The sequence below is a fragment of the Triturus cristatus genome, chromosome 5_2, assembly GCF_964204655.1.
Source record: "Triturus cristatus chromosome 5_2, aTriCri1.1, whole genome shotgun sequence".
Lineage (NCBI taxonomy): Eukaryota > Metazoa > Chordata > Amphibia > Caudata > Salamandridae > Triturus > Triturus cristatus.
The window spans coordinates 216,284,398-216,298,229 of record NC_140588.1 but is presented as its reverse complement, the minus strand read 5'-3'; the positions used below and the strand labels follow the sequence as shown (position 1 = coordinate 216,298,229).

Genomic DNA, 13,832 nt, shown 5'->3' with positions numbered 1-13,832 from the left:
GCAAAAAGAAGACTTGTCTTGGTATTATTGGCTAATAGCATACCATATCTTCCACTTGTTATCTGTGTTCCAAATATTGGAAATAAAGGGCTTTCTTAACCAAAGGTACATACGTTTTCCTCTGTCAGTCTAGTGTGGCTTCGTATGCTGTGCACATCTTGCGATGTAGTGATTGATCTGATTTTGGGTGTAGGCAATGTTTATGAAACTATACTCTTGTCTCATGTGGACAGGAACCGCTATATCGCTTAACACATGAACTTTCTTCTTGGTTAGTTTTTTTACGTGTTGCCAAACTATGCTTGCTGGTTAGCATCATTGTGCTTATTACTATTATCACTGAGCAGTAATTAATCCTTTTTGGTGGCATCTTCACTGTTTCTTTTAATTGTTCTTTTTATGATGTGTGCATTAATCATATTATAAACGTTGTTATATTTATGAAAGTGTGTATTCCCTTGTAGCCTTTAAATTATAAAATATTTTTATTGGTTTTCAGATTCACAAGATATATCCCCAGTTATGGCTTCTCAAGGTCTAGTTTCCACTTCGAAGGGGCAGCATGAGATTACATTGACCATTAATAATTCAAGTTTGAATCATGTTCTGGCTCAGGCTACAAGTTCCAGTACACCATCAGTTAGCTCTCCACATGAGATCATGCTTACCATTTCTGGTCAGTAGCCCTATAAAATGGTGTGTGATAGAAAATCATTTCAATTGTGCTTTGTGGTTTTGTTGTGCTTTCATATTTTAATATAGGACATTTGGTATTCTGTTTTCAAGAATTATTATATTGTTGAATTATTTTCATTATTCTGATTTTACTCTCACTTCTTGAAGGAATTATGGTTTACAAGCAGATTTCTGATATAAAATGTGATCAATATTAATAAGAAACAATTTTTTGTTTAAAAAAGTCTTCAATCCAGTTTTAAAAGGTGTTATATTAAAGGCAAAGCATTTCCTTTGGCGTCTACCCCAGGATAATTCATAAGCTATGGACCTCAAGGAAAAAAAAACTTTTCGCTAGGCTCCCATGATCGTCTATCTCTGGTTTCACTGACCATAATATTTACAAATCCTTTCTAAGTTGTACAAACTAGTCATTGTTCTCCTTCTGTAACTGCTACCCCTTATGCCTACACACTAACATGTAGTTCCTACACTTACAAAGTTTGATTTAATCATCACTATTATTTATCAACTGTCTTATTAATCAGTTAATATGTTAGTTAATGAACCATTGTGGTTAAAATTCAAGAATCTGATTTTCGTCCCATTCCTCTGAGGACACAGAGTTAATGAATTTGTTTATTAACTTAATTTTAGTAATCTGTTATTCCTGTTCTGCAGATGAAGATTATTTTTATCTTGCCCTGTCAAGCAATTTTTTATATTGAAATTTTGGTTTCTGAAAGCATTTCATAATAGAGACCTGTGGAACTTTAATTAAAATTGAGAGAGGCAAAATAGACACCATACGTCCATGACTCCCAAGATATCTGTTTATAAGGTAGCTAAATGTTGAAATACATTAGGTAATAATATCAATGTGTATTTGAAACCTATCTCAGTTGCGATGACATTACAACCGATTGGCAGTCCTGATCTACTTTCCAATAAGAAAAAACAATCACCCCGTACTTACTGTACAAGTGGGAAATGGAGGCTTTGTCACAATCTTATCACCCCTCCCCCCAAACTCCTGCGACCCATACACAACTTACTGAGCAATACTGGGCGGATGGTGTTTTGTTCATGATTAGTCCCACTAGATAAGTTCAAGTACACAGTGGGAGTTCAAACCCTCTTTTGTAAGTGGAAAACACACTCAGATAGCACTGAGTCAAGAGATGAACGTTAAAATGTTTGTTCGAGGCATATGAGCTGTAGATCACATGCTTTGCATACTCCTGCCATCTAGTGTTTGAGACTAGATGTTTGCAAGTTGTTTTTCTTAGAAGAAGTCTTTCCAGTCACGGGGGAGGTGACTCCTCCTTTCGGTGATATTGCGCATGGGCATCGACTCCATTGTTAGATTGTTTTTTTCCACCATCTGATTCAGACGTGTATTGTTGTGCTCTGCTTTGAAACAGATTCTTCGGGTTCCCCTCGTTGTGCAATACACTGTACCCTCGTCGGTATTGTTTTGAACGTGTATCCCACTTCTTCGCGTATCGTATCCGTCGAGGAAAACCTCTATTTTGATCGAAGTTCTTGGAAAAGCCGTCCGGCCTAACCACGTCAGTCTACTTCGCAGTCGATGGAATGGACTCCATTTAAATTCTCCCCTCTTTTCCGCGCCAAGTATACGCGCACCCACCTGCCCCAAGTGTGCAACTTGGCCCGTCTCCGGAGTTCAATGAAGAAGACTGTGATGCGTGCAAATCATTCCAATTGAAGAAAACGCTCTGTGATCGTCTGGCTCGACGTTGCGAGATGCATAGTCAAAATGTCGAATACACCCCAGACATCTTCGGTGAAGGATCCGAGCAAGAATTCAATGCACAAGGGGCCGAGGAAGAACAAGAGGAACTTGTCTCCATCCTGGAATCGGACTCCGAGTCGGAAGGAGACTTGCCAAAAGGTCAAAGTACAGTGAGTACCGAACGCCCCTTAACCCAAAATCCAACGTGCCGAAACAAAAGGCTTCTGTACCTAAACGCGTCTCTAAGCCTCCTTGCTCGGGATCGAGTCGGCCAAACACTGGCACCGACCTAAACCTTTAGGCTCGAAGCCGAAAACTGATTTGTAGCCGCAATCCTTGACGCCGAAAACAAAACCTCCTTCAGCACCGAAACCTACGGCACCCAAAAGCGATTCCACCCCGGATCCGAAATCCTCGGCATCGAAACCTAAAACTGTGCCTCCAAAGCGGCAGGATCCGATTTTCGACGCCCGACACCAAAATCAGAACCAAAACAGAAGAAACTCTTCATAAATCCTGATACAGGACGTGTTCTTACTGAGTCACCTCAGAAACGAAAACCTGAGTCAGAAGAAGAACCTTTCTTTATTCCTTTCAAGAGGAAGAATATGGGTACTAACCCTCCCCCTCCTCCTCTTTTACCACGTTCCCCTACACCAACCTCTCAACCTTTGCGTCATTTGCTAATTACACCAACTAACTCTCGAACACCACCATCTGATGATGATGATGGAGATGGTGGGGACAATATTGTACCGATAGATCCCTGGAAGGATTATCTCATAGATTTACCTACAGATAACAACCCAGATCTTTACCCTGCAAAGCCTTCCCCTCCTGATGACAATGTAGGACATCTAGAATTACTTGCTAGAGCTGCAGAATATCATGGGGTGCAGTTACACAAGTAATCTTTAGGGGAAGATTTCCTATTTGAAACATTCAGTACCACACAGAGGGCTAGTCACACTCTGCCTATACTTAAAAGGATAATGAGACATGCTGATGACATCTTCAAAGATCCAGTGCGGGCTCGCATTCGCACCCCCTGGATTGATTAAAAGATATAAAGCTGCTCCTTCAGATCCAGTTTTTATTAAAGGTCAGCTACCACTAGACTCTGGTAGTCTCTAATGCCCGTAAACCGGCCAATTCACAGACTACGGGTGATGCTTCCCCTCCAGACAAGCAGTCAAACTTATTAGGCGCCTCTGGTAAACGAGTAGCTGCCCAAGCAGCAAATCATTGGTGCATTGCCAACACTCAGGCCCTGCTATCCAGATATGATAGGGCACACTGGGACGAAATGGAGCAATCTGAAAGAAACACATTAGTTATAGATTCCTTACCTTAGAATTACCCCCAGGCGTCAGACTGGATCCGGAAAGTTTTTTCGTCAGCAGTACCTCTGCGCGTCGGAAGGTGACATCGGTCTGCTCCGCGTCCGTCGTAGGCGTCGTGGTTGCCGGGATGATGTTGCGGTAGCTACTTGGCGCCGCCATTGCGCACTGACGTCAGTTCTTTCTTCTTCCGCACCAGCCAGCGCAGATACGGGAAGAGCGGAACCGCCAGTCATTTTTTCACTGACTTTATTGACTTTTGTCGACTTCTTTTTTGAGTCTTCCAACTCCTAAGGTGCACGAGGGATGCCCGGCTTCAAGCCATGCGGTTCCTGTCATCGGATGATGTCGGTGCATAGAGCGCGACCACGACCCCAAGTCATGCTCCGACTGCTGGTCAATGGTGCCGAAGACATTGCGGGAGTGGTCCAAAAAGCTGCTGGAGCACCGGCAGTCGGCTCCACACCGTTCGAGGTCCCGGTCACGAGGGAGATCGAGGGACCAGTCGCAGAGCCACCATCATTCGGGTTCCAAGTCTTGGCACTCGGGGTCGGGTAAGTCGAAGAAGTGGAAGAAGCATCGTTGCTCTTTGACTTCTCCTTTTTGGTCGGCCGACTCAACGAGGGACGTGGGTGGTGCCCATCCTGCGGCTCCACGCGCGAAGCCTGAAGAGTTGACTCCGCATTTCCCTCCCTTTCCGAGACCCGGAGTGACTCCTGCCCAGCTTTGTACCTTCTACGAGGCGATGCAGGCCATCTTTGGGTAGCCCGAACCCACTGATGTGCCTTCGGGCCCCACCAACTCGGTTGGGGGTGTCTAGGCCTTCACCACCGGCCCCTGGATCCTGATCGGCACCGGTTGACCCTATTACACCTCCACTGGCGCCGCTTCCTCCGGCACCACTGCAACGTTCAACACCGGTTGGTCCCCTGGCAGGCATCGACCCCGGTCCTTCCCTCCCGCCATGCACGGCCTCCATCCCGACGTGGACCCGGATCGGCATCGTACGACGTCGGATCCGGCACAAAGAGGGGTTTTTATGCCCCTGTTAACTCCTGGGGAACCTTTTCAACCAGAATGGCCCCCAGATGAAGAGGAGGAGGACTGGGAGGGGTCAGGCGACCCTCTAAATGACCAGGTGGACAGTGAACAGGACTGGAGAAAGAAAATGGGGATGCCAGTGGTTTGGACACCTCCTCTGACCTTGACATGTTGTCTCCTCCTACCGTGGCTACAGAGGAGGGAGCGTCGTACGCAGTGGTGTTGCATAGGACGGGCGAGGCTCTCAACCTCGAGCTTCCTACTGTGGCGGTCAGGACTAACCTGCTGGCGGAGGTGCTTCAACCGGCTGCGAGCTCTTCGGAGCCCTTGCTACCTTTTAATGAGGCCCTCACCGACATCCTTTTGGGCACACGGTCCAGACCCAGCACGGGGGCTCCGGTGGACAGGATGATTGCCACGCCCGGCTCAGGGCGACTCCCACTTTCCTTTCCTAACACCCCACCCTGGAGAGCTTGGTGGTCCAAGCCTCCACTTCCAAAAGTGCATACCCTACCGCTCCACCGGAAAGGGAATCCAAGAAGCTGGACCACCTTGGAAAGAAAAAGTTCTCTTCCGCCGGTGGCTTAGGACTGCGGTCCATAAACACCGCATATCTCTTGGGCTGTTATTCCCACTTGGTGTGGGATAAGGCGGCGCACGTGCGGCCTTAGTGTCCCGAGGAGTCCCTGGCAGTGGCTGCTGCCTCTGGGAGGGATGCAGGGAAGTTTGCGATACGTTGGGTGCTGGACACCGCCGACTTTCTGGGCAGAACCATTTAAACGTCAGTAGTGCTTCGTCACTACACCTGGATGAGGTCGACTGGTGTGCCTTGAAAATCCGAATTAAAATAACAATCTATGGGGTTTCTCACGAAAGAGAGATTAAAACGTGCGCAGAGAATAGAAATAATGATTGTATTGTGGGGAGTAGTATTTACAAAAAAAAACAACCATATGTTTTATGCAATCTAAAACATGGAGTACGTAGAGTTATTCTGTTGCTTAGATTGAATTTACTCCCTCTAAGAAACGTAACAGAAGCTTGGGAAGGCATTGCTAGACAGGAAAGACGTTGTCACTTCAGTACTCTTGTTATTTGTTTGCCTGACATTGCAATCAATACATCGCAGATACCCAAGGAATTGTTTTTTAAAATGAAATATTACCACAGCAGAAGAGGCCCGAAACTGTCTGCTGGCACCCCCATCTGAACTTGTTTGTTTTAATTTTTTTAGCTTTTTTGAACAATTTTTAAACATATATTAGAACAGTATTGATTGACTTACTATGTATGTTTCTGAGCACTTGCACTTTTCCAAACTTTCTTGCTGCTAGCTGACGAGTTCTGTATGCTGAAAAATGTTGTATGTATCTGAGCACTTGTACATTGTATTTGGAAGGATTGTTAAGCATTTGTTACACACACACACACAGTGAATACATGGTTCACAGACTCTCTAAAAATTCTGAGACCAATTTGTAAAAATAAAGATTTTCATCTTTAATCTTTAGAATAACGTAAGTACAAATGGCGATATCAATTTTAAAGTACAAGTAGGAAAGTACTCGAATAACCGTTTTGAAGCATGAGCCTTGAATACTACAATGTTATTCTTTTTTTTATATATATATCTTTATTAGGTTTTATATTTGTTTTGTTCCCTCAGATAAAACATGAACACAAAGCAATAATACTGCTTATACAACAAAACATGGGGCACTGACAGACCTGTAAGGAAGAGAGGGAAGAGATGGCAATACAAAAATATATGATTATACAATTCAGCAGAATATACCGGGTTGTCTCCTGACCATATTGAATAGCCACAGTAAAATAATGCATACCAGTATATTCATACCACAGATACTTTTGAGAAATTAAATAATTCATTATTTCCTTATTTCATTTCATTGACAAAAGAAAAGCGATTAGGCGAATCAAAAATTAGAATAGAGAAACAGCAAGGAAATACAAGTAGCCCACCTTATCCTTTAATCGACCAAGTCAGCAATGGGAGCCCAGATTCGCTGCCCCAACGCTTTCTTCCTACGGCCTCTTAATTTATTAATTGAAGATTCAATATTGTATGCAGCAAATAGCCTTGCATGCCAGTTAGAGAAAGTTGGAGGGTCAGCACTGATCCATTGGGAAGTAATACACAAGCGGGCCATAGCCATGAACACAAATCCTGTCTCAGATCTTACCCTACTACCCACTTCAGTATTCTTCCCTACTCCCAGAATGAGAAGAGCTGATGTAACAGAGACTGATACCCCCAAAGTCGTAATCAAGAATGTTTCTATATCATGTATAAAAACAGCCAGTTTTGGACAGGAATAGAACATATGTACAGTATCCGCTACCTGGAGATCACATCTATTACATTTCCCTTCCCTTGTTCCCCTCCATTTGGCAATCTTCGCGGGGGTACAGTGAAGGTCGAAGACTGACATAAAATGTTGACTCCTGAGGCTCCCAGTAATCAAAATCTGACTCGCTAGGAACAGGGAATCCTCGATGTCCATCACTGCCTCCCCACACTTGCTTGCCTATTTATCTGAGTGTGCTACCATATCATCAGGGAAGGAATCGAGCAAGATTTGGTACATTTTCCCTAGCCGAAACTTCTTTTGAACAGCTTCCACCAGGGGTATCTTTTCAAAATTTGAAGCCGCTCTGGGTATATTTTCCCCCAAGAAACTCCGGATCTGCAGATACACGAGAAAATCACCCCTATGGAGGCCGTATTCTTCCTGAAATATTACAAATGTTGCAAGTGGCCCTTCTCTATAGAAATCCCCCAGCGAATAAATACCCTTTTTAGCCCACTCAAAAGTAACCCGATCCCAAAAGATTGGTGGCAGCATACCTGGAGTTTAAAGTGGAGTGTATGCATTCAAATTAGAAATCTTAATCTTCCGCGGAACCTGTTCCCACAGCTTATATGCTGCTCTCACGATTTTAAATCTGGTCTTTTTGTAATAACTAGGTTCGAGAACCGAAACCAGACAGCCCTTAGCTTGGTTCCCCAACCCCAGTTCAAATACGGACGGGCTACTCTCCATTGATATATCAGCCTTAGCACCAACTAGTAAGATGGCCATATGCTGTAAAATAGCGGCCCAGTAATAAAGCAGAAAGCTGGGAATAGCCAGACCCTCTCGATGTGGAGAGGTGTGGTGCAGCGGCCAGGGCAGCTGAATTCGGAGCACAGGGTTCACGGTTCGATCCCGAGCTCCAGAGGCAGCTCAGCACCATGTGACTCTGGGCAATAGCTCACTTAATTTCCACGACGTCCCCCAGCTCCTTGAGACCCGTAAGGGTGATTAGTTTGCGTTTTACAAATACGGATTGATTGATTGATTGATTGATTGATGTCTTGGGAGAATCATCCATTTAGTCGCTCTTCTAGACCTGCGATAACCCCAAAGGAACCTAGAACATAGCCTTTCTAGCCTTACAAAACAGGAAGAAGAAAACTCTAGCGGGATAGTCCTAAAAAGATACAAATGTTTGGGTAAGATTGACATCTTAATAACATTACTTAGCCCAAAAAGAGAGAGGTGTAAGTGATCCAGCCTCTCCAATTTCTTATTAGCAATTTCAATTATTGGACTGATATTTAATTTGGGTATTCTATCATCTGCAGTTGTAATTGTAATACCCAAATAGGTAGCCTCTGAGACGACTGGAAAGTCCAAGGGGCAGATCATCCCTGAACAGAGAATTTGAGTCTTATCCACATTCAGCTTGGATCCGGAAAGAGCGCCAAACCAATCTGCTAAATATTTCACCACTGGAAAGGCAGAGATAACATTGCTCGTAAGTACTGCAATATTGTCTGCGTATATCTGAAAGAGACACGTTAGTGATAGATTTCTTACCTTAGAATATCCCCAGGTGTCAGACTGGATCCGGAAAGATTTCGTCAGCAGTACCCCTGCGCGTCGGTAGGCGTCGTCGTGCGGCTCTGCGTAAGTCGCTGGCGTCGTAGCCGCCGAGATGACGTCGTCGGAACTACTTCGACACGCCCACGCGCGCTGACGTCCCCACCAACAGCGCAGATCCAAAAGAGAGCGGTGCCCCTAGTTAAAAGTTTTAACTTGGCTTCTGAGAACTTGTTTCTCTTGGTTTGTTGAGTACTCGACTCCTGGTGAAGTAGGGATGCCGGAGTTTAAGTCCTGTAGGGCCTGCCATCAGAACATGTCGGTAGCGGACCCTCACGGCGTGTGTCTCTTCTGCTTGGGGCACGCCCATGACCCTGAGGCATGCCCCCGAGGCATGCCCCGATTGTCGGGCCATGGTGCCCAAATCTTGGCGGGAGTGTTCCCGAAAGTTGTTGGAGGTCCGGCAGTCGGTTCCACGCTGATCGATGTCCTGCACCCGTGGGAGGTCAAGGGACCGGTTGCGGAGCCATCACCATCACTCGTCGGAATCGGGGACAGGTAAGTCACGGCGTCATAAAAAGTCGAAGAAGCGACGTCGCTCTTCCTCTACCCCTCACCGGTCGTGGGACGCGGTTAAGGGGGCAGGCGATCACTCCCCCGCGGCTCCGATGGAGCCTCCGTTGTTGCCTGCGGCCTACCCACCGTTTTCAGGCCCGCATGCGACTTGGGACGAGGTACAGGCCTTCGTGTCGGCCTTGTGCCATTTGTTTGACACATCGGGTCCCTTTGGAGTGCCTTCGGGCCCCGCGGACCCGTTGGGTGAGGTCTGCCCCCGTGCCGCCGCCTTTAGGCTCAGCTACGCCGGCACCATACCCTGCGGTGCCACCGGCCTCGGCGCCGGGTGCGTGTTGACACTGATGCCGGATGGCGCCGTACCAGGATTGGTCTCTTAACCACGATTCCATTTCTTGATGGGGAGTTTGTCCCATTTCCACGGGCACCTCGTCCTTACCGGCTTCTTCAACAACCGGTGGATGAAGGGGTGTACTGGGAGGGGTCTGAAGACCTTCTTGCAGCTCAATGCGAGGATGAGCCTGAATGGGAAGGCGACATGGAGGGTCTAGTGGATCTGGATTTCTCTCCACACCCTGGTACACTGTCCCCTTCTTCCGTGGCTACGGAGGAGGTTGGGACTTTAAAGTAGTGTTGCGTAGGGCGGTGAGGCTCTTAACCTCGAGCTCCTTTCTGTGCCTATCAGGACCAATCTCCTGACCGAGGTGCTGCAACCAGCGTCGTCCTCCGCGGAGCCGCTGCTGCCCTTCAATGAAGCGCTTAATGACATCCTGTTGAGCACCTGGAACAACCCTAACACAGGGGTTCCTGTAGATAAGGGTGTGGCACGCCTCCGGCGCCGGGCGACCCCAGCTTTCTCACACAACACCCGACGCCTCAGAGTCTGGTTGTCCAGGCTTCTGCCTCGCCGAGCGCATTCCCTTCTGCTCCTCTGGACAAGGAATCTAAGAAACTGGAGCAGTTTGGGAAAAAGATTTTCACTTCTGCCAGTTCCGGGTTGAGAGCGGTGAATACTGTGTGCCTGTTGGGCCGCTATTCACATTCTGTGTGGGACACCGTGGCACAGGTGCTGCCTCAGTGCACTGTGGAAGCTCGGGCGGTGCTCTCCCAGGCTTTTACCGAAGGGAGAGATGCTGCTAAATTTTCTATCCGTTGTGGGCTTGACACGGCTGATTCCCTCGGCAGGGCACTTTCCACAATGGTGGCGCTCCGCCGTTACGCTTGGCTCAGAACTACTGGCTTCTCCGGGGATGTCCAGAACACTTTGGTGGGTCCCGAGGACAGTGGGCGAATCAATCCACTGCCGCTGTGGCCTCAAAACCTTCCTAGTCCGGTGTTAAGCCCACCAGACGCCAGTGGGTGGCAGAATTCGCCGTCAGTTCCCCACTGGTGCACCATCACCTCGGACAGGTGGGTTCTACAAATAGTCCGAAGGGGCTAATCCCTCCCCTTCGAGTCTACCCCTCCAGCCATGCCACCTCAGTACCACCGCATGTCGGGGGATCACTTGTCACTTCTCCAGCAGGAAGTTGCGGCCCTCTTGCCCAAGGGGTCCACCGAGCGCATTCCGATGCCAGAAGTAGGTTTTGGTTGTTATTCCCACTACTCCTTGGTTCCAAAGAAGGACAAAGGCCTGTGTCCTATCTTAGACCTCCGGAACGTCAATCGCTTCCTCGGGAAGGAGAAGTTCAAGATGCTCATGCTTGCTCAGGTCTTGTCTGCCCTAGACCCGCAAGACTTGCTGGTAGCGTTGGACTTGAAGGATGCTTAATTTCATATCTCCATCCTGCCGGCCCACTGGCGTTACCTACGGTTCACGGTAGGCCACGAGCATTTTCAGTTCACCGTGCTTCCTTTCGGCCATACCAGCGCCCCTCGGGTGTTCACGAAAGTGATGGCGGTGGTCGCAGCTCATCTGCGCAGATCAGGGGTTTCAGTCTTCCCCTATCTTGACGACTGGCTGTTGAAGGCGGGCTTGCCTCAGGCAGTCGTCTCCCACCTCCAGACTACGGCCGACCTCCTGCATTTCCTGGGGTTTTCCATCAACGTGCTGAAGTCGCACCTGATTTCCTCTCAGAAGCTCCTCTTCATCGGAGCGGTTCTGGATACGGCGCAGTTTCGAGTTTATCCTCCCGAAAATTGAGTCCGGGACATTCAGGCTATGATTCCGATCTTTCGGCCCTGGTCCTGGGTTTCGGTCAGGAAGACCCTGAGGCTGCTAGGCCTCATGGCCTCCTGCATCCTGCTGATCTATCATGCCAGATGGCATATGCGGACTCTGCAGTGGGACCTGAGGTTCCAGTGGACGCAGCATAAAGGTAACCTGTCTCACTACCTCCAGATCTCGGAGGGCACTGCACAGGACTTGCTGTGGTGGCTCACGGACCAGCGTTGGGTCAGCGGCAGATCCCTCTTCCTTCCCCAACCGGAGCACACAGTAGTGACAGACGCGTCCCTCCTGGGATGGGGGGGGCCACATAGGAGAGGCAAAGATCTGAGGCCTCTGGTCTCCGGCGGAGTCCAAGCTTCATATCAACCTTTTGGAGCTTAGGGCGATCCTACTTGCACTGAAAGCATTCCTTCCCTCTGTCAAGGGGAGAGTAGTGCAGGTGTTCACAGACAACACCACCGCCATGTGGTAATGCAACAAGCAGGGCGGGGTGGGGTCATAGACCCTATGTCAGGAGGCTCTACGTCTCTGGACGTGGCTGGAACGTCAAGGCATTTCCTTGGAGGTTCAACACCTGGCAGGTACCCTGAACGCCAGGGCGGACAAACTCAGCCGCAGGTGCATGTTGGATCACGAATGGCATCTTCACTCAGAGGTGGCACAAGGTCTCTTTCAGCACTGGTAAGAACCTTGGTTAGATCTATTCGCCACCGAAGAGAACGTGCAATGTCAGCAGTTATGCGCATTGGAGTTTCCAAGGTGGCACTCGCTCGGAGACACTTTTTGTCGCGAGTGGAGTTGCGGTCTATTGAACGCCTTTCTGCCTGTACCTCTTCTGCCCAGAGTGCTGAAGATGATCAGACTCGACCGGGCCTAAGTCATTCTTGCGGCACCGGACTGGGCTCGAAGAGTTTGGTATCCCGAGCTATTCAGTATGAGCGTGGATCCCCGATCCGACTGCCTCTTCGGGAGGATCTCCTGTCACAGCAACAGGGGACGGTCCTCCACCCGAACCTGTCCAGCCTCCACCTCCTTGCATGGAGATTGAGTGGCGACAGCTGATTCCATTTGACTTGCCTCCTGAAGTCTGTAATGTGATTCTGGCAGCTAGGTGTCCCTCCACTAAAACGGTATACGCCTGTCGGTGGAAAGAATTTGTGGCATGGTGCACAGCGAAAGCTGTAGATCCTCTTCCTTCCCCTCTTTCTGAGGTCCTATTGTTCCTTCTCTCTTTGGCCCAGCAGGGCTCTGCTCTGGGCACTATCAAGGGCTACCTTTCTGCTCTTTCAGCCTTTCTTAGGCTGCCTGATCAGCCCTCTCTTTTCAGGTCCCCGGTTGTCAATAGATTTCTCAAAGGCATTACTCACCTTTTCCCTCCTATTCATTTTGTGATGCCTCAATGGGACTTGAACCTGGTTCTCACATACTTGATGTGCGCTCCCTTTGAGCCTCTTCATAACTGTCCTTTGCGGTTATTAATTTTGAAAATTGTCTTCCTGGTGGCCATTACGTCCGCTCAGCGGGTGGGTGAGCTCCAAGCTCTTTCCTTTAAACCTCCTTTCCTGGCGATTGATCCGGACAAGGTTGTGCTTCAACTACGTTCCTCCTTTCTACCAAAAGTAGTCTCTGCCTTTCATCTCGGGCAAACTGTCACTCTGCCACTTTCTTTCCGCCTCCGCACCCTTCAAGAGAAGAGAAGAGGAGAGGCTCCACCGTCTGGACCCAAAACGTGCACTTTCTTTCTACCTCAACCGCACACAACAGTTCTGGGTGGATGACCAGCTCTTTGTTGGCTATGTGGGCACCAAGAAAGGCCGGGCTGTGCAAAAGCAAGCTATCTCCTGATAGGTTGTCTTGTGCATTAAAGCCTGTTACTCTCGGGCTAAAAAGGAACCTCCGGTTGGGCTACGCACCCATTCTACCAGGGCGACAGCAGCTACTACAGCATTGGGACGCGGTGTCCCCCTGCAAGACATCTGTCAGGCGGCCACTTGGGCCTCGTTGCATACTTTCACTAAGCACTATTGCCTTGACAGTCGGGTCCGGAGAGATGGCTTCTTTGGCCGTTCAGTTCTTCGTGAGTTTCTGGTGTAATCTCACTTCGCAGACCCACCACCGGGGTTGGTATTGCTTGGGTATATATTCTAAGGTAAGGAATCTATCACTAACTTGTCTCTTTCAGATGCACAAGTTACTTACTTGTGTAACAATATATCTGGAAGAGATATTAGTTAGTGATAGATTCCTTACCGCCCTCCCATCCTCCCCGTTCTGCGAACTGTTCTCTAGAGTTCAGGTCATCCCTTTCAGGGCCCTAGTTCTATTGCACCAGTAGTCTGTCTCTGGCATGGCTCTGCGCTCCTGGCGCGGAAAATTTGTGTACAGAACTG

The 13,832-nt window shown here is 48.4% G+C and overlaps 1 protein-coding gene across 3 annotated transcripts in view; it reads left to right on the top strand.

The window, feature by feature from the left end:
• ZNF236 (zinc finger protein 236) overlaps positions 1-13,832 on the top strand; it is a 1,017,074-nt gene that overhangs the window by 692,832 nt on the left and 310,410 nt on the right. For all 3 annotated transcript variants that reach the window (XM_085606997.1, XM_085606996.1, XM_085606998.1), the window contains exon 25: positions 500-676. In XM_085606997.1, the coding sequence (XP_085463123.1) occupies positions 500-676 (177 nt within the window). The remainder of the gene's footprint in view (positions 1-499; positions 677-13,832) is intronic.